General features: G+C 39.6%; 1 protein-coding gene across 2 annotated transcripts in view; it reads right to left on the bottom strand.

Annotated features, from left to right (window-relative positions):
- Positions 1–19,174, bottom strand: part of LOC140476769 (secreted frizzled-related protein 4-like) — a 30,007-nt gene extending 10,833 nt beyond the window's left edge. The window contains exons 1-5 of one of the 2 annotated variants that reach the window (XM_072569571.1): positions 18,677–19,174; positions 18,271–18,342; positions 17,321–17,386; positions 14,639–14,837; positions 6,929–6,992 (exon numbers count right to left, since the gene is read on the bottom strand). In XM_072569571.1, the coding sequence (XP_072425672.1) occupies positions 6,929–6,992; positions 14,639–14,837; positions 17,321–17,386; positions 18,271–18,342; positions 18,677–19,115 (840 nt within the window). In that variant the 5' untranslated portion in view covers positions 19,116–19,174. The remainder of the gene's footprint in view (positions 1–6,928; positions 6,993–14,638; positions 14,838–17,320; positions 17,387–18,270; positions 18,343–18,676) is intronic. The other variant, XM_072569572.1, reaches the window with a different exon arrangement.
- Between the last annotated feature and the right edge of the window lie 2,436 nt (positions 19,175–21,610).

Below are 21,610 nucleotides of genomic sequence, written 5' to 3'. Positions count from 1 at the left end.
TGAGTGTATATCCTGCATTCACAGAGTTCTCTGCTGGACCTGGGGGGTTTCCTCACTTGTCAGTGATGCAGGCAAGCATCGCATGCTATAACCACCACAGTAACGAGAACAAGGATGGACAGCTCCGTCTTTTGGCTAGGCAAAAGTGAGGACTGCAGATGCTGGAAACCAGAGTTTAGATTAGAGTGGTGCTGGAGCAGGAATGATGAAGGGCTTTTGCCCGAAACATCGATTTTCCTGCTCCTCGGATGCTGCCTGACCTGCTGTGCTTTTCCAGCACCACTCTAATCTAAGCTCCATCTTTTGTTCGAACCTACCAAGGACCTTTGGTAGACAAGCAGGAGGCTGGGAGAACACAGCAAGCCAGGCAGCATGAGGAATTGGAAAAGTTAACGTTTCAGGTCTAACCCTTCTTGGCTTTAGCTTAGTAGTTACCAAGGACGTTTGGTCTGGTATACTTTAACTTCTTTCTGCACTTGACAATGTGACTGAATGCTGAGTACATGGGGCTGAGCAGTTGCCTGGTCTCCAGCTGTCCTTTGAGTGTCAAAGGAGTTTCTTGCTTCTGACTGCAGACATGTATCAATGAAGTGCTCACTAGATTATATCCCTGAGTCTACTTGTAGCTAAGGTGATAGTCTCTGCACTGATCAAGGGTTTGGGTGAATGCCTTGCCAATGCATCCTTTGTAGATCCACAGGCTTGGTCCTCAGAGAGAGTGCTCATGCAGAGAGGCACAGTGTGAGGCCTCTTCTTCATTGAGGATTATTGGGTACCATTAGTGCCTACAGAAGAGAAGAGAGAGAAATGGTGAAGATAGAAAGAAGCAAAGTGTTGGCACTTGTGCTCATCCGAGAACAGTTGAGCAGAACTTTGCTTATTGGTTGCTGGTCTCCCCCCATCACCACAGGAATAGACCTGGTTGTCCCACCCAGTTTGATGACCCTTTCGTTAAAGGGAGTAAGGAACCCAATGTCTACCAACCTCTGCTAATCCTGTCTACCTCAGCCCTGTAATGGGTAGATCTTTCCTTCAATGAGATAAACAGAAAATTTGAATACGATGGAAATGGATGCTGAAGTAATCTGTGATCATGCATAACTGTTTGAAGTGGTGAACTGTCCCCAGTGAGTGAGGCAGGAAGTGCAGTGGGCAGAAAGGGTTAGTGGTTTGAAAAATTGAGTTGATTGTAAGCCCTTAATGGAATATGATGGAATGTGGTGCTGTCCCACAGTCCAACACCCTTGGTGACATGTTAGACTGAATGATATGAGTGTGAGGTATCCAAGATTGCATCACTTACCCTTGAGGAGCACAGGAGATCAATGACTCAATATTACTCTGGTTGCCATTGTTTTTGCTATCAAACAAGATTGACCTGTGCTGTTATTTGTGCATAGGCTGAATGGGTATGATGTCATGCCATTTTGATCCTAACCATTGCAAAGTGGGCATCCCATCTTTCTGTGCTCCCCTCCAGCAAACTCTGCAGGAATGTTCTGTGAAAGGGGGAGCCATTCTTATCTCTTCTGCTGTAGGAACATCCACCTCAAACTGAGGGGATGGTCCTGGCTGCAACAAGTGAGGCAGTTTACATCTGACCTTTAAATATGGTGCAAGACTCCTTGAGTTGAAAGTATTGCCAGTAGCAAGAACTTTCAGCTCTCTCACCTTACAATTTGCCAAGTAATTTGCATACCATCTTTCTTCCATAGATAATGAACTAAGAAGTATATGATCAAGTTAGATAACTCAACCCATTGGTGGATATGAAGCCACCTAATTAGTTTGCTGCCATGCTTTAACCTAAAATGGGAAAATTTCACTCATACAACTGTAATCATTGTTTATAGAAGTGCTCTGTAATATGATTTAAAAATAACCAGAAGCATAAATCTTACATCATTGATAAAATTGGACAAATTTTGGAAGATGTGTTACAAATAAAACAGGACTGACCAGCTCTTATACAGATAATTCTTGATCTGGTTCTGTCTAAGATGTCAGTCCTTCATGTTACTCTCAGTATAATCAGTCTCTGGTTCTTGCTTTAGCTTATCATTAACATTCACATCGCATACTGAATTTTACCAGTTTCCAATAACCATAGCGACTTATAAGCTTCCTTGAGTCATAGAGTCACAGAGTCATACAGCATGGAAACAGACCCTTCAATCCAACCAGTTCATGCCAACCATAATCCCAAACTAAACTAGTACCATCTCCTGTGTTTAACCCAAATCCCTCCAAACATTTTTTTATTCATGTATTTATCTAAACGCCTTTTAAATGATATAACTACTCACATCCATTCCTTCCTCTGAAAGTTCATTCTCCACACGAACCACTCTCTGTATAAAAAAAAGCCCCTCATGCTTTTTTTAAATCTTTCTCCTCTCACCTTAAAAGTATGTCCCCAATCTTGAAATCCCCCACCCTAAGGAAAAGGGACTTGTTATTCACCTCATCTATACCCCTCATGATTTTATGAACCTCAATAAGGTCACCTCTAAACTTTCAATGCTTTTGTGAAAAATGTCCCAGCTTATCCAATCTCTCCTCATAACTCAAACCCTCCATTCTCAGCAACATCTTGTAAATCCCTTCTGAACCCTCTCCAGCTTAATAACATCTTTCCTATAACAGGGACACCAGAACTAGAACAATATACTCCAGAAGAGGTCTCAACAATGTCCTACACCACCTTAACATAATGTCCCAACTCCTATACTGAAAGAACTGAGCAATGAAGACACACATTCTAAAAGCCTTCTTAATCATCCTATCTATATGTGAGGCAAACTTCATAGAACTATGTACCTGAACCAATCAGTCTCTATGTTCTACAACACTGTCCAAAGCCCTACCTTTAATTATATAAGCCTTGGTTGTTGTTTGTTTTACCACAATGCGCTACCTCACAATTATCCAAATTAAACTCCACTTGCTACTCTTCAGTCTATTGACCCAATTGATCAAGATGTTTTGTATGTGGGCAGCATAGTGACACAGTGGTTAGCACTGCTGCCTCACAGCGCCAGAGACCCAGGTTCAATTCCTGCCTCAGGCGACTGACTGTGTGGAGTTTGCCCATTCTCCCTGTGTCTGCGTGGGTTTGTTCCAGTTTCCTCCCACCTTCCAAAAATATGCAGGTTAGGTGAATTGGCCATGCTAAATTGCCCGTAGTGTTAGGGGCAGGGGGGAATGTGTCTGGGTGGGTTGTGCTTCAGCGAGTCAGTGTGGACTTGTTGGGCCGAAGGGCCTGTTTCCACACTGTAAGTAATCTAAACTTAGATAACCTTCTTCACTGTGCCATCTGCAATCTTACTATCCATACTTTCTATTAACTCAGAAAATAATTTATATAAATGAGAAACATTATGTAAAAGTGGACTCTGGAACATAACTGGTCACAGGCCTGCAGTCTGAAAAATAACCCTCCACCATTACTTTGTGTCTTCTGCCATTAAGCCAGTTGGCAAGCTCATCCTGAATTCTATGAGATCTAACTTTACTAATTAGTCTACCATGTGGGACTTTGTCAAAGGCTTTATTAAAGTCTAAGTAACCAATGTCTACCAATCCAATCAAGTTTGTGAGACACAATTCCCCTTGCACAAAACCATGCTGACTATCCCTAATCATTCCTTGCCACTCCAAATGCATGTAAATTCCATCTTTCAGAATAACTTCCAACAGCTTTTCCCCCATCGAAGGCAAACTCACGGGTCTTTAGCTCCTTACATCCCTTTTTAAGCAAAGGCACAACATTAGCCATTCTTCAGTCATTTAGCACCTGACCCATATTTATAGATGATAGTTCTGCAAGGACCCCCGCAATTTCCTTCCTAACTTCCCACAAAGTCCTAGGACACTCTAGATCATGTCCTGAACATTAATCCACCTTTATATTTTCTAAGACCTCCAGCACATCCTCTTCTGTAAAGTGAACTGTTTTCAAAACATCAATATTTATTTCTCTAGCCTTTAATTCTTTCTCCACAGTAAAACCTGATGTGAAATACTCATTTAATATCTCTCCCATCTCCTGAGGTTCAACACAAAGATTACCTCATTGATCTTTTTTCACTCTAGTTGCTCTCTTGTTCTTAATGCACTTGTAGAATCTCTTTGGATTATCCTTAACCTTATTTGTCAAAGCTATCTCATATCCTCTGTTTGCCTTCCTGATCTCCCTCTTAAGATGCCCCAATACTTTTTATACCATTCAAGAGATTCATATGAACCCAGTTGTTTATATAGTTCTTCTTTTATTCTTGACTATAACCTCAATACCTTTATTTATCCATTGTTCTCTAAATCTGCCAGCCTTACCTTTCACTCTAAGAGGGACATTATGACTCTCAACTCGCATCATTACACTTATCAGATGTCCCTTTATCTGCAAACTGTCTACTCCAATCAATTTTTGAAAATTCTTGTCTCATACCATTAAAATTTGCTCTACTCCAATTAAAAACTTCCATTTTTATAGATGGCTTGAACTTTCTATAATTATTTTAAAACAAATATTGCCCTGTTTTATAAGCCAAGAGAAGGTCAAGTTTTGCTCCATCTCTAATAAGAACATTTACATATTGATAAAGAAAATTTTTTTGAACACACTAACAAATTCTTCGCCATCCAGACCTTTAATATTATGGTAGTCCCAGTCAATGTTTGGAAAATTAAGATCACCTACAATTACAATCTTATTATTCTTAGATAAAACTGCGATCTCTTTACATATTTGTTTGTCAATTTCCCTCTGACAACTGGGAGATCTATAGTACAATCCCATCAAGGTGACCTTTTTATTTCTAATTTCAGCCCATTTATTTCACTGGATGATTTTTCAGAATGTCTCCTCTAGTTACAGCAGTAATGTTTTCCTTAATCAAAAATGCCACTCCCTTTTGTTCTCTTCTGTCTCTTTTCCTATCATTTCCATAGCATCTGAAGCTGGGAACAATGAGCTGCAAGTCCTGTCCATCCCTCAGCCAAGTTTCTATATAATGTTGCAATCCCATGTTCCCAAATATGCCTTGAGTTCATCAGCCTTACCTGTAAGGACCCTTGCACTGAAATAAATGCAGTTTAATTCTTCAGAGTTACTTCACTCTCTGACTGTCTTTTATCTGGTTAACTTGTTCTTTTCAGACTTAAACTTTTCAGCTATCTCTCTAATTTCTCAGCTAGTTAGGATCCTTCCATTGCTTCTCTCTAATAGTTTACAGTCTCCCTTAATAGAATTAGCAAATCTTCCAATGATAATATTGGTCTCTTTCAAATACAGGCAAAACCCATTCTTTTTGCACAGGTCTTTTATGCCCCAGATGAAATTTCAATGGTCCAAGAACCTGAATCCGTGAAGATGACACCACCTCTTCAGTTATTGATATTTCCTTTATCCTTTTATTCTTTCCCTCATTTGAGCTTGGCAACAGGTGATTACTACTTTTGAAGTTCTGTTTTTTAATCTTCTAGCTAACTTCTTATATTCACTCTGTAAAGCTTTAATCTTTTCCTCAACTATGTCATTATTACCAATGTGTACAATAATTTCCGGTTTCTCACTCTTCCCTTTGACAATAAGCTTTAAACATTTTCTTTAAACATCTTTAATCCTGGCACCAGGAAAGCAGCATATTATTCCAGATTGACAATCAATGCCACATTACCTCCTGTCTGTGGCTTTGACAGGAGAGACCCCTATGACAATTATTCTTTTAAATTTTGTCAAACCCCTCCTAACATAAGATTCACTATTAGTGCCCAAGATCTGACTATCTTCTATTTTCTTCTGAGAGACGATCCTTTTCAACAGTACCCAAAGCTGAGTGTCTGTTTGAGAGAGGAATAGCCACTGGAGAATCCTGAACTTCCTTCTTATCTTTCCTAACAGTCAGCCATCTATCTGACTGATCCTACTATGTAATCGCTTCTCTAAATCTACTAGCCATCTAATTCAATGTCTCTTGTATATCCTCAATGTCATTTACCCTCAAAAGAAGCAGCTTACAATAACACCATACATATAACTATCTCCTCTTTACCCAAGGAGTTAATATTAAGCATGCAAAAAAAACAATTTTTTTAAAATTCAAATGTAAAAATCTCAAATAAAAACAACCACTTAGCTGAACAATCAAATTAAAACAAAAAGATGCTTGCTCAAGTGATCCAGCAGACAGCTTTCAATCCTCTGAGCAAAAAAACTCACTCAAGATCCACTCCAAGCCTCTCCAAGAGTCCATAACACAACTTTGTTTAAAAAAATTCTCCTCCATGATTTTAAAATAGTTTCTTTAGCGATATTAAAAAAATCTCTCTTCTATGCATATAATTTTATGGGAGAAAAGTCCAAGCCATCCGCTTGTAGACCTTTCCAAAACATCTGTGAACTGAACTCTGTTTGAATCAAAAGGTCTGTTAATGGAACTCAATTTGAAAATAAACATGCTTTTTTTTGCTTTTTTGGGGGGATGTTTTGTGATCTTAAGTATAAATGAATAAAAATGAATCAAAATAAAAATCTTACACTACAGAAAATAAGAAATCTAGAAGTAAATCAAGAAATAAGCTTAAACTTAGGAACAGTTACAAGATCCACAATATTCTCAGTCCACCATTTTAGGATGGCTTCCAATGACTTTCAATTTTTCTAACCTTTAGTTTTGTACTTTAGGCCTTTGAACTACAAATCAAAATATAAGATACATTGAAAAGTTAAATTCAAAGCCTCTCTAACACGACAAAATTCTTTTCCTTCTGCATCTGTCATGCTCAACACTATTATAACTGAGCACACTGATGAGAATGAGCAAAATGTTAAACTACTTTATTGTCAATTCATTCAGTTGGTAACAAACTCATAGTTAGCATTTTTAAAATGAGCACTCAAACTGTTAATCCACATCAGCCTTACCTTCAGTCGTTTAGACCACTGATCTTTCCATTTTTCAGCTAAACATCCATTAAAGAGCATCAGTCTGTGAAAATCAGAAAGGCAAGCATCAATATGAACTTTACAAAGTAGATGGTCCAAATAAATAATCTCCTGTCCCACAAGATAGAACCCAACTTATTAATCATTTAACAAATGTAATGGATACTTTTTAGGCAATGTTTACTTTTATGTCACAAAACATTTTAGTGATGTGTTGACATTTTATCAGGACTTGGCATTTTCAAGTGATTCAGGAAAGGAGCCTTACCCATTTAACAAAAAAGACTTTTAAAAATGAAGGGCACAGTGCCTCAAACCATCTTCATCGTGACAATAAAAAAACTTTTGACCCTCTGAATTTTTATTATGCTTTCTACTTTAGTTTCATCAGCAAATTTCAATGTCCTCTGTCTGCTCCTATATAAAAATGGTTAATGTGAACAGTAAACTGAAATGACCTTAGAATAGAAACCATGTGGAACTCCAAGACCTACTTCCTCCACCATAAAAAAAATTTTCTTTAATTCCTAATTTCATTTTCCTCTAGTCTAACTAATTTGATCAGTTTTAGACTTTTTCAACCATAAGTGGATGTTTCTTCTCAGCCTCCGTTTGATTAATCAGTCATATTGTGACAGAAACAACCTGGGTTTTGAAGTTGTCTTTTCTCTACTATAACTGTTGGCTCATCATGAGTCTCCCCAAGGATAACCATTCTCCAAACAACCTTACTCCCATTTTGACTAAAGTTTCTAGTCATCAGGTTTTAGTGATCTTTTCAGAAGTGTACTTCTATTAAAAACAATTTTTTTTACACAAATCGTCATTCATAGAATTTCTGGGGAAAATATTTCTATTTCCGGAAAGATATTTATTTTAACAGTTCAAGAAAAATGTTATAAGCAATGATTGCAATCAGGAAGAAATGAAGAATTAGCAATAAATTATTGCATTCAGAATATTAGATTAGATTAGATTAGATTAGATTACTTACAGTGTGGAAACAGGCCCTTCGGCCCAACAAGTCCACACCGCCCCGCCGAAGCGTAACCCACCCATACCCCTACATCTACATCTACCTCTTACGTAAGACTACGGGCAATTTACCATGGCCAATTCACCTGACCTGCACATCTTTGGAGTGTGGGAGGAAACCGGAGCACCCGGAGGAAACCCACGCAGACACGGGGAGAACGTGCAAACTCCACACAGTCAGTCGCCTATATTTAGGTTTTTTTTATTTATGAAAGAGGATTTGACTAACCATTGTGTCTAAGCTAAAATGGAGTTTCTTTATACAGATCTATTTTGAATACAAGTCCTAGAAAAATTTATTTTGAAAGACAGAATGTTTACAAACAAAATGGATGAGAAGTGGATTCTTAAAGGGACCTGAATAACCTGAGTTCTGGCAAGATTTGTGGCAGGATCATATCAGAAGTCCAGCAAAGCCTATCTCGATGTCAGGATCAACTCACTGCATTTTATATGCATCTGCCAACTCATTAGGCTGCAATGAGTTGCGAACTAATGACACAACTCACCTCATTAATATTCAGGTTCCTTTCTTACCGAATGCATCAAACAAATTAGACATATGGAATTTTCAGAGTGGGAGTGGGAGCAGGTATCTCACCATTGGCCATGAAATGCCTCAATGTTGCTCAGCACCAAACAGTAACTCAGGATATGACCCATAGGCACCAGCTGCACACAGTCTTTGTCCACAGACATTGGCATCTGGCATTTGCCAACACCTCACAATCCTCATGGCACCTCTCCAATCCACTTCCAGATTGCTTAGGAAGCATAGAGATGCTTTGCAAGACATGCTGACAACTAATGTTGAAAGGCTGCTGCATGGACATTTGCACCTACAGACAGACACACAGCTCACATATTAAACTGGAATCATTTCATGGCTGTTGGCTTGTTCGCTTAGCATTTGCTCAATTAGCACAAACCTGCCTGGTCACAGCATTCCTGCCTTGCTTTGCTTTGCCAATTAGTGTAGGCACACAAACAAGCAGTGTTCCCTGCTAGCAGCAGTCCTCATTCAAGTGACATGCATCTTGCTGAGTGGCAATGCACCACATCAGTTTGACATTTGTTCCATGTGCCATCAGCTTAAGGGGCAAACACATTAATTGTGTGGCAAACAAGTAGCCATAACTCAGTCTTAGGGAAGTAGACCTCACTGAAATCCATGGAGGTAGCTATCAGGGGATCTCAGCACAGTCAGTCAAGAGCAGGCTCTATTAGCAGTCTGTGGGATTGACTACAGTCAAGCGTGCAGTCGAGGTGATCTCAGGCAAGGGCAACATTTCCTCTAAGCACATGCACAGCTGCTCCAAGATTCCATGTACAATGATCAACATCAGCACACTAAACACAGCACTGATTTCTGGTTCTGTAAGTTACTGTCGTGCATGCACCTTGGAGGCTTAAGCAACTGGAAAGAAAATTAGAAGGAACACTGATCGGGAGTCCATGCCTCTGTAGTCCAGGAACTGGGTCACCATCAGTCCCATTGCTTTATAACCCATTTTTGGGAGTAAGGCTAATGCAGCCATCAATCAGTGATCTGGACACTTCTCATCCAGAGCTGTCCGGTTAGGTCACTCAATAAGGTAAGCCATGGTCAGTGTAGTGGTTGGAATGAAGTCAGCCAGGTTGACCTCATAGAATATGAGTTCCCTGATACAGGCTGTTAACCTGGTCCAATCACAGAGTCCTGGCTGACAGATCTCAACAGGGTTCTGCTCACTCCAGACACTGGCTCTGAGCTAAGTGGGTCAGTGTTACGTGCTATGCAAGTGTAAATAAAGGGTGACTTGGTGATGGGTTACTGGCCTTTGTGGAGTTATTTCAGTCAGTCCATCGGGTCTGTGCACAGAAACTAAGGGGAAAGGGAGGTCGAGGGGATAAAGGGGTTTGTTCCTGAAGAGGGGACAATCAGGAGCTTATTCATTTGTATTGGGTGCTGTAGGCTATGGGGAAGGGGGAAAACACTGGCAAAGAGGGGCAATTTTATTTGTAAGAGAGACTATGGTAAACCATGGATGTAAACATGGTAATGCGAGAGGGGTGTTTGTTCACATTAAGAAGCACTCTGGTCTCAAGGGGAAGATTGCACCTGGCATAGTCACCTCATATTCTAGGGATTGGGGAAAAAGGTGGACTAATAGCTCATAAAGACTGGTTGATTGGGGTTCATGAGAAGAGCTATCAACAAGGATGCTCGGTACCTCACTGTTGAGGCAGTGGCTACTGGTTGATGAGCATTCACTGTCACCATCTAGAATGCTGAGATTTGAGAAAATGGATGTGACCACAGTCAAAATGAGCAAGATAAATATCTTTATGTAAGGGAGGGACTGCAAGATGTACTGATGTGAAGCCCATACACTGTATGGAACACAGATCAGCAGGGTTCCTAATTGCTGGTGATCTAAATGCATTGCCTCCCTGTGTGCTGACACCTCTCTGCCCTAGTCATTGTGAATAAGAGGCATACAAACTCTAACCATTCATTCTGTTTCTCTCTCCACAGATGCTACTAGACCTGCTGAGTTACTCCAGCAATTCCTGTTTTAATTCCAGACATCGCTGACAATGTCATTAAACCAACTCTATTGTACATGGGTACCAAGAAAGAATGGGGATATTTTAGGACAAGGGGTAATGGTATTAGCAGAACCCATAACCATGCATACACCTTTGCTTCATAATGCTGCAGCAGCCTCTGACCACAGACATTGATCCATTGTCATATTACATCCATTGTAGATCCTGAATGGACATGCTGCCATAGTTATGGCTACATGAGATTCAAACAAATGGAGATAATACAAAACCAATCAACTTATATATACATGTTAATTAATATACAGTGCACTGTCACTTGAGCCACCAAAGTGCAATCAATTTTTTTTACTTCTTTTCCTCCTACTACCTCTTTGTGTTGTCCAACGTTATGTAGCTGGGTTGGAGGGTGCCTGCTCATCAAATGGACCCTTTTTGGCTTGAACTTCAAGGGGTTGAGTAAAAGCAGATAGGGTAGGTAGCTAGGAAGCCATCTCTGGAACGTCCTAAGAGAAGATTTCTGAAGTATCTGTATGTAGTTCCTCATCCAGCTGGGTGCCTCCTAACACTGCCCTGTTTCCTTGTGAGTGTGCACCAGCTTCCCTATCCCCCTGCCTTCAGACATTAGGACCAACGGCTGTGGTGATGGATTGAAGATATGTGTACCTCTCCAGCAGACCTTAAGGGTGTCAGATCTGGGTCTCCACCACAACTGCCAACCTGTCCAAGGAGACAGCAGATGGTCACATGTTTAAGACAGCTGGGTCCCCAAAATTTGACAGCACTTCTTTGCAATGAATGCCATTGTGAGACACACACCTGTCTCATGCTCCTATACTCTCTGTGCATGTGCAAGATGTTCCTGACTGCCAAAACCATAGGGCCTTCTCCTATCTGAACCTGAGTATGTGCATGGTCTGCAGCAATCAACAGACCTTAGCTTCCTTATCCAGCTGCACAGCTATCACAATAAGGTATGTACTCCCTCTTGTACATACAGCAGCATGTACTCCCAAACCTTTCAAAGCTGACATTCCCACCAAATGTCAGAATCCTATCTTGCAGAAATGCAGTTGGCAACATTTCCAATGCCTCCTCTAAGGCCTCAATACTCTCATCATCAGAGGTCAAGAAGGTGCCTTCTGGTTGAGGAGGCCATTTCTCGATTGAAATCATGGACCTGCAAGATACAGGTGACAGAAGGTTATGCAGCCAATAGTTAGAAGTGGTGTGCAATGAATGACACTGACAGTGGGTTACTGTGAGAGTTGTAGTAGAATGAAGAATGCTCTTTACTCAATTATTATGATGTGGATGTCTCAGTATCTCCTTAGGAGTAGTCATGGTCTTCTGCAAAGGAGTAGAATTCTGTCCTTGTAGGGTGTGAGGAATTGATGTTGGGTACCTCTTCACTCGTCTGGATGCTTACTGCCCTATTGTGAGCTGCCTTCTCCTGGAATTAGAGTAAGAAGTGATTGAGCAAGATGAAAAGTGGGTGGCACAGCTTTCAGTACAGTTACAGATAGTCACAAGGTGGTGAGGTGTTCTGAGGGAGTGAATAGGCAATGCAGAGGATGTGCAAGGTAGGTGGTGTGGGAGATTGATGGGTATGAGAGTGATGGGGGAAAATGTGACAGGCAATAGTGAGATAGACAAAGCTTGAGCCTTGGTGAAAGATTGGTGCAGTAGCAGAGATAGAGTGAACATGAGGTATCAGACAGAAGAGTGTGGCACTTGCCTGGCACAGCATACTCTTGAGCATTGCTAGCCATTCCTCTATGCAGTGGAGACCATACTGACCTGGATCACAACCCTGAACCAGGCAGCCAGAGCCTGGTGTCCAGGCCTCCTCTGCTCATCATCCAGGAAAACAATGTTGCCAAATACAGCAGTTTTGGAATGCCAGTGTTTGTCCGGGTGCACAGCGGCTTTTTAAAACTGTTGCAGATGCCAGGGATGCCAGACGTTCGATGGATATCTGCTGAGAGGCAAGTTGTTCTGGGAATGGCATGTGGTAGGATAAGCATAGAATCAGATGAGGGGCCTGCCATTAGAGGGTGGCATAGGTATTTAACGAGGCAAGAAATCTTGGTAGGCGTCATAATGCAAAAATCATTGAAAACACTCATGCAACTGTCATTTAGCCAAAAAGATGAAAGATTCGGTCACGTGCAACAAAAAAATGAAAATCATATAATATTTTCATTCTGAAGAAGTGAGAATCATTAATGGGCAAATTCCCAGTTGAGATTGTTAACACTTTGACTGGAGGAATACTGTGGTAATCAAGTTCCACTATTCCACCAGTCTCACCAACTGTAAAAATATTTTAATACAATCACCAACATAGACAATTCATTCCCCTTTGTGCTATTGTTCAGAAAGAAGAGACTTTCAACATCCTTTAATGAACTCAAAATAATCCTTTTATTATCATGAAAAACTCATTCTGACCACATAGGTCTGCGAAAACAAATCGAGTCCAGAAAGGATTGCTAGGCAACCACAAAGCTCAGAGGCCATATAGTCTTTTCAAAGCCAGGTTTTCCAGCACTTCAGGGCCATAAAACCTATCTCTCATCTCTCTAAATGTTTGCTTGTCTTTTTTCTAATATCACTTAATTTTTTTTGTAAACAGCATATGAACATAAGAGGAACTGTTGACCTCATTATTGAAAAAAAAACACATGATAAAACCTTTTCCAATCTAGGAAATGTTCAAACAGTTTCATATCATCCAGTTTGTACACAATCCATAAATATAAAAATGTTTTCCATAACTATAAATATGTATTCCCAAAATGGGAATGAGATTCCATTATGATCAATTAGAATAAAGATCAAGCAGTTTATCACCTCCATTTAAACCCTTGTTATTAATCATTGCTCACAGGGACTGAATCGCTAACCTTGATAATCGAAATCCAAACACAATATTCAGCTGTCTGTCTCTTTGGTAGGGATTTTCCGATGACCAGATAGTCATTTCTTCAGCGTGGTTAGGAGTTGTATCTCTAGGCCTCGTAAAATCTAAGGTAAACTCAAAAGGAACTAATAATTCCAATGTGCAATGCTCCTGGAATCCACAGAAGTATCCTTTGAATTTAAATATCTCATTAGATATCCTACCCATGTGTCCAAATGTACACAGATAGAAGATTGGCCTATTCAGTTACATGAAGATCCATGGCACAATGGAGGAATAAATTAAGTTAAAAGTGTTGCCTCCAGTGTATGGAATACTGTAGTCATGGTGCCTCTAACCATGAAGAGTTTATTTGAATGTTTAAAATCAGCTATATGAAAGCTCCAGGAAAATGCTATTAGGTTTTCCAGACATGGAGTTGAAGTGACAGTTAAGTTAAACCAAAAGAGAAATGCTGGAAAATCTCAGCAGGTCTGGCAGCATCTGTAAGGAGAGAAAAGAGTTGACGTTTGAAGTCTAACTGACCCTTTATCAAAGTTAAGTTAAGCCTACTGGCATGTTAGTAAAGGAACTGTCTTCTCTGGCACGTGAACTGTAGAAGCATGCTCTTGAGTACTGTTAATGGAGTGCTTTGGGATTAATGGGGTTAAATTTCTAAGGTGTTTCAAAATCTTTAAAGGCACATCACACGTAAATAGTTGAGTCTATTATACTTTATCTTCATTTCTTTAGTTTAATAAACTTTAATTTTATTGATAAAACCAAATCTGAAACATTGAGTGTTTACCTTTCAGTGCCTCAATGAAGCCAAAACAAAACAAAATATAGTCTATGTCAGTTTGGGATCTGATTTGTTGTGTAATAACCTCAGCTGGGATCATAACAGTTTGAAGGCTTTGTAGTAATTAAATGAGTGAACAACATAAACAACTTAAAACATATCCATTCCTTTTGTGCTGTCATCCCTATGCAATTATAGATAAAAGCATCAGAGGGATTGTTAGCTATTATAAGGTATATAATGAAAAAATCCTAGTGCTATGGTCTGGCTTGGAGTTGAAGCATGAAACCACCTATTGATAAAGATTTTATAGTATTGAAGGTGCTTGTAGCCTGGTTTGGCTATCAAACTTGCAGTCGATGCTTATGGGGTTTGTTTGAAAAGCAATAACACTTACCGTGAATGCAACACATAACACATAATGAGCAGGTCATGGTTATGTGGCAGTTGAGGACATGAGCATGAAGAGTTGGTAAGAAGGGTTATGTGAGTCTGCAGGATAGGTACCAATGACTTGAATGCCTCTAAAACCTCCACCACTGTGGTGATCTCATTGCAACCACTTCTGCTCGCATCTTTTACTTTGGCTCGGATAACTAGCAAAAACAGGGGGAAAGAAATAAAGTGAAACTCAAAGTTGAAAAGCAAATAAGATTTCATATCACAACATTACCAAAGGGCTCTGTTTAGAGAATTTGATTCAATGTTTAACAATCAATATTCAAACATGTATTTTCCCCAACATTAATTGTAGCTGGCATTATTAGATATTAGTTAAAGCCTTTGCTAAGTTTAGTTATCTTTTATATTAATTTAATCTTCCAACTTTGATTTGGTTAACTTATCCCAGATTGTTTTGGTGATATCTCAATAGTTGTCTCAATCAGAAACTGCACTACCTTTAATTCTGAAGTTAAAATGCAACACATCACCACTATCTCCTGACTTAATATCAGCTACATATCCTGAGCTTTATTTCCATTGTTAGAGTACATTGAAGACTGAAATCAATAGGTTTAAATCTCTCAAAAATATCAAGAGATACGGAAAATGAGCATATAAGTGAACTTAACATATAGGGTCAATCATGATTATTTTGAATGGCAGAGCAGTTTTAGGGGCTAAGTAGTTTACTCCTGTTCCCATTTCTTAATTACATTATAGTAATTCTTGTAGTATTTTGTTATAAATTGCATGTGAACTCCATAGATAGTTTTGGTCTCCTTGTTTGAAAAAAGGATATAATTCCATGAGAGACAGTTCAGAAAAAAGCTTAATTAACTCATTCCTCGGATGAACAAATTACTTTATGAGGAAAAAATTAACTGGCTCTGTCTGTACCCACTGGAATTTAGAATAATGAGAGATGATCTTAGTGCAAGGGAAGTTTCCTGTTATGGAGTGGATTAGAACTAGGGGACACAGTTAAAAATAAGAAGTCTCTCTTTTAAAACACAGACTAATGGATTATTTTCCTCACAGACAGCTTAGTCTATGGAATTTTCTTCTTCAGAAAAATAGTGAAGCCTACATCATTGAATTTATTCAAGGAAGAGTTACATAGATTTTTGATAGACAAGGGAGTCAATGATTACAGGGGAGCTGATAGGAAAGTAGTATTGAAATCACAACCAAATCAACCATGATCTTGCTGAAGACAGAGTAAACTCAGAGGAATGAATGGCCTAGTCCTGCTCCTAACTCCATTATTCCTATGTTAGAACAGTCTAATGTGTACTTGGATTTGAAACTAGTCCAAATAATATCAATGTTATCTCTCTTGTTTGTCTATTAAATTTGTCATTAATTGAACATTTCACTTTGAAAAAATGTTCATATAAATTGTGTAAGAAATAGAAGTGGTGCAATAATAGATGTTATGATTAATGCAGAACTTTAGCCAGACCAAAAGGAATTTCTAACTGAGGTCATGTTATAATTGGGAGCATCTAATGCCAAATCTGAAAGACATTAATATTAACACTTTCGTCTAGGTAGTGAAACCCACACCCCTTATCTTACTCAATCCAAAACAATTATCATGAAGTAAATTATAGGTATACTTTAATCAACAGATCCTGCTCAACTTCACTTCAATAACTTTAAGTTTAATATTGCAATTTTAGTTTGATTTTCACTATATTGAGAGAAATCATTTACTAATATATGATCATCTCACTCAGAAAACAAAAATTAAGACCTTGGGTAGAAATAAAGTGTGCTTGAGAGACATCAAGTCTAAGACTGCAACATACCTAAACATGCTGTTAACTAACATCACAGCAAATAACATCAAGTTCAGAGAAAAGTTTCACAAGTCAATAAAAGAATACTGTCTGTTGAGGAAACAAAATTGAAGCTGTAAGGTAAAGTTGCTATCATTCCACCCTCCCATGAGGGACAGACAAATGGTGGTGGTTTTAACCAGAGCATCACCATGCCTCAGCTGATGAGAGGGTTTGAGGAGTGTCCTTCATGGTAACCTCAGCTGGCATAGGAACTTAACCTACTCCCACTTCACATTGCGTTGCAAACCAGCTATCCAACCAACTGAGCTAGCAGACTACCACATACACTATATACTGCTAATGAAAGTTTTTAAAAAATGCCAAAATCCAGCAAAAGAGGTTGGATGATGGAAAAATGTTTATCTGGAGTTGCAAGGGATGTTTTCGTCGAAGTGTTACTGCATGACTTTTTTCTGACTGAAATAGAAAACGTATCTTTGTTGTTTGAATTTAATTTGAGAGAAAGTTATTTCCATTTGAAAAGGAAAAGTGATTGAAAATTTATGAAAATGACCCCATTTATAATTTTTAGGATTATAAAATGGTCAGGGCCACTACTGTAATTAAACAGGCAACAGATCGTCTCCGCTCCCCCAAATGTTTCCAATATTTGTACACAGTCTGCAGTTTTATATGTAGTTTGGAGCTGTTTAAAAAATGTCAATGCTGCTACCGTCATAGTGTTTCTAAAACCACCCAAAAATAGGTAGCTATCACATAGTCGATTCTCCTGTTCCTTGGATGCTGCCTGACCTGCTGCGCTTTTCCAGCAACACAGTTTCATCACTTACCATAATCATAGTTCTTTTCCAAGTATGTTTTCAGTGTTGGTTTAATTTTTCTACATTTACAACGACCTGCCAAAACAAAAAAGTATAAATAATTTTAAGTATACGGAAATGCGAATACTGGAAATTTGGGGGAAAAAATGTTCTGGCAAAGGCCCTAGTCTGTCAATCTTAAAAGACCGTGAACAAATACTTTACGGCAGCGATCCAGACAGTTTGCTTTTATGGGAAAAATAATTGCCCATATATATGTTGCTGAGGTAGGGCGACGCTCACGCATTTTTTTTTACAAATCACAGAATCTTGAAATTTGCATTTTACAATACAACTGATAATTGACGCTGTCGATGAGCTAAGAAGAAAGGTACAAAGTAGCCGTGGATTCTTTAAGAACTCGGTTTCTGAGTTCAATAATCACATCAGTGCTCGTGCCCTGGGAGCAAATGACAGTGGTAAGCAATTCAGAATGTAAATTGAGGTTTACATATCCTGCGCTACATTTATAGCTCTTGCGACCTAACGTTGATATAATTCAAGACCCAGTTTCACCTCAAATGCAAAAGCAAAATTTCGGGGATGCTGAAACCAGCTCCTTACACTGAAAGGTTAACAATCTCTCTTCCACCACGGATGATGGCAAGCCACAGTGGTTTTCTGAAAATGTATTTTCAATCCAGTTTTATCTCCCCTTTTGCTATGGACAATAACGTTGGTGTTTTTTTATAATAGAATTTATCAATTTATCATGCGCAAAGTCTGTTTTGCGATTTTTGAACTTTGCTAAAGCACAGGGTAGGCAGAATAAATGTTTATCAAAGAAAGCTATAAATGTTTGTCTGGACCAGTAATCCTCCACGAGCACTTGATACACCTGATACTTGTATCATTCTGACGTGACAGTAGGAACACTGCAAGTCTTTACAAACATTTTCCCCAGTTCTCTCACCGCTCACCTGCGTTCCAACTCTTGCAGTCAGAAGGCTCCAGTACGATCATATCGCGGGTGATGTCCATCCACATGGCATCTGGAAATTTGAAACAAAACCACAATACCATTTTTGGTTAAATTAATTCCACAAACGGCCTTCTCTGCATACTGATAAGTGAGTAGTAAATTACGACAACTCCTTGGAGTTGCAAGGGATGTTTGCGCCGAAGTGTTACTGCATGACTTCTTCTGACTGAAATAGAAAACGTATCTTTGTTGTTTGAATTTAATTCGAGAGAAAGTTCTTTCCATTTGAAAAGGGAAACCGCATTTTGGCGCGTGATATTTTGCTTTTAGGATTGTTAACGCATCATTGCAAATATTAACGAAGCACTTCTGTGAAAGAGAGAAAATCGTTCACAGTGTCTCACCCGCAAGCCCATCGGTGACAATTGCCTCCGGAGAGATGCAAACCCCCCGATCATAAACAGGTAAGTCGCTGCATGCCAGACTCTCGGGCCAGCTGTGGTTGTACCTTCTCATAATAGGTTCGCAACCGTCTCTTGCCGTCTGGCAAACGGACTTACACGGCTTGATGGGGTCGTGAAGGAACTCGAACGTGCAGATGGGCGCGTACATTGCGCAGAGAAAGAAGCGCAGCAGTGGACTGCAGTTGGTGTCCACCAGTTCCTGATATTGCTCGATGGCGAGAATAGCATTCTCCTGCGTGCTGTGATGAAGATGGTTGGGCATCCGAGTGATATTCCAGGGCATTGTTTTACACATCGGGATTCTGACACGTTCGCAGGGTGCTCCCTGCAACAAGACGGCTGGCCCCAGCCAAAGGCAGGCAGCAAGCACTGGCAGCATCTTGCAAAGTGCGAAATAAATTCCGCTCGCTGCTCTACGACAGTATTTATACACTTCTTTCCAATAAAAGTTAAAAAAAACTCGGCGACCCAGATGGGAGGGGATGATAAATTCGTTGCTTGTATTTAAAGTGAGCAACCAATTAAGGGCTGACGATCAAGATGATAACAAGTAAGAGGAGGTGCTCCTGTCAGATTTCGGCAATCCAGGGAGATTAACACAGCGATAACAGGGTCCACAGAAATGATGGGAGGGCATCCAGCGTGCAGTGCAATATAGAAATGACGTGTTCTTTTTCAACTTACTTCTTTTGCTGTGTCTTTCATCTCTTTTTCCACCTACAGTAATATCATCTGCATCGGTTTCTTATTCCTTACCCGTGACAATTTTTAAAATTCATTTTTTTTGAAACGCTCAATGTTTGTTTATAGTTTCAGAGAAGTGCAGGTTTACTCGTGCCTGCGTTTGAAATCTTAAATGTTATAATACAGAGCAAATTAATATGAAATCCAGTTCTATTGATGAAGTGAATCAGCTACAATGATTCCTCTGTAGGATTGCCCTCAGAAGTGTTATCACACAATGCTTAATCCAGCGCTTCACCCGAAGTAAAAGGTGTGGGTCGAGTGCAAAGACGGGCAAGTCTTGGAGATAGAGATTTCAATGCTGATCAAATACAGCGAGTTACATTGGCCAAGAAGCAGGAGAAGGGGGTTAACAGTAACGAAGGGGGTAAACAGTGTAGGCAGACAATAACGGAGCGTCACTGCTGAATGAGAACAAAGTTCGGTCAAATGCACTGGCGGAGTTACAGGAATACTAATTCATGGATAAACCGCAGGGAACCGTCATTCGCGGTGGTAATAACCCCATCCCTTCAGCAATTATTCCAAATTCAGTCTGTGACTACGTTGATTTTGCGCGGAAGAAAGTTACTCAGAACGACTTGTAATTTTTATTAAACATTGTTTTCAATGTAAAATATTTAACAAATGTTGTCTATTTTTAAGTGGGCATAGTATGAAGATTTTAAAAGTCAAGCTTTTCCAAAAAATAAATTACTGTGGATTAAAAACACAAAATCCTTTTGTTTTTCTTATTCATTCATGGGATGTAGAGGTAACTGACTAAGTCGGTATTATTTGCCATCTCTATTAGTCCTTGAGAAGGCGGTGACAAATTGCTGGGGTTAGGAATCAACACCAATTTTAAAAAGGGAGCTCTGGGTTTTTGACTCAGCCACAGTGAAGGAACAGTAATGTAATTTTACATCAGGTTGGTGTCTGGGTAGGAGAGGAGCTTGCAGGTGGTGCTGTTCCCACACAGCTACTGCCCTGGTACTTCACAGAGATAGCAGTCATGGGTTTAGAAAATGTTGTCAAAGGATCCTGGCCAAATTGCTGTGCTGCATGTTGTGTATGAATTGCCATGTTGCATTGTGATGAAGAGGGCGAATGTTGACGGTAGTGATGGGCAGCCAGTCATGTGCCTGAAATGTGTCCAGCTTCTTCAATGTTGTTGGAGCTGCACCCATCCATGCAAGATGGAGAGTATTGCATCTATTCCTCACTCATGGTTTTTTAGATGTGGACAGACTTTGGAGAATCAGGAGTTGTGTTCCAAGCTTCTGAGTTGTAGCCACAGTACTAATATAATCAGTCATGTTCAGGTTCCAGCCTGAAGATGTTGACAGTGGAGGATTAAACAATTGTAATGCCATTTAATGTCAAGTCAAGATGGCTAGCTTTTCTCTTACTTGACATGGTAATTGCCTGGCATTGGTGTGGGTGTGAATATTATTTACCACTGATTAGCATAAGCCTAGATGTTGTTCAAGTCTTGCTGCACATGAACAAAAGCTATTTCACTTTCCTGAGGAGCCCTGAATTATATTGAACATTGTGCAAATATCAGTGAACATCCCCACTTCTGACATTATGGAGGAGGGAAAATCATTCATAGTTGTATATAGTTGTGCCCAGGACACCAACCTGAAGAACCCTGTAGTTATGTGTTGGAACTAAAATGATCGACTTCCTACAACCATTTTTTTTTGCTTTGTGCTAAGTATGACTCCAACCAGTCAAGAATTTTCCTTCTTATTAACACTGACTCTGGTTGTGCTAGGGGTACTTGTTGGCATACTCAGTCTGCATGGATATCGGGGCAATGACCCTCAACTCACCTCTGAAATTCAGGTCTTCTATTCATATTTGGACCAAAGATGCAATGAGCTCAGGAGTTCAATGGACCTAGTGGAATCCAAACTGAACATCAGTAAGCAGGTTATTTCTGTACAAATGTCACCTGTTAGCATTGATCGATGGTCCCTTCTAATAACTTTGCTGATGACCAAGAGTAAACTTAAATGTCAGTAACTGGCAGGGTTTCATTTATCCTGCATTTTATGCACAGGACATCCCTCTGTAATTTATCACATTTTCGCCAGAGTTATAGCTGGAATGGAAAAGTTGGCTAGAGTACAGATTGTTCTG

Source organism: Chiloscyllium punctatum, chromosome 5 (assembly GCF_047496795.1).
Source record: "Chiloscyllium punctatum isolate Juve2018m chromosome 5, sChiPun1.3, whole genome shotgun sequence".
Lineage (NCBI taxonomy): Eukaryota > Metazoa > Chordata > Chondrichthyes > Orectolobiformes > Hemiscylliidae > Chiloscyllium > Chiloscyllium punctatum.
Note: the sequence above shows the minus strand (reverse complement) of the source record. Positions and strands in the feature narration are given on the sequence as shown.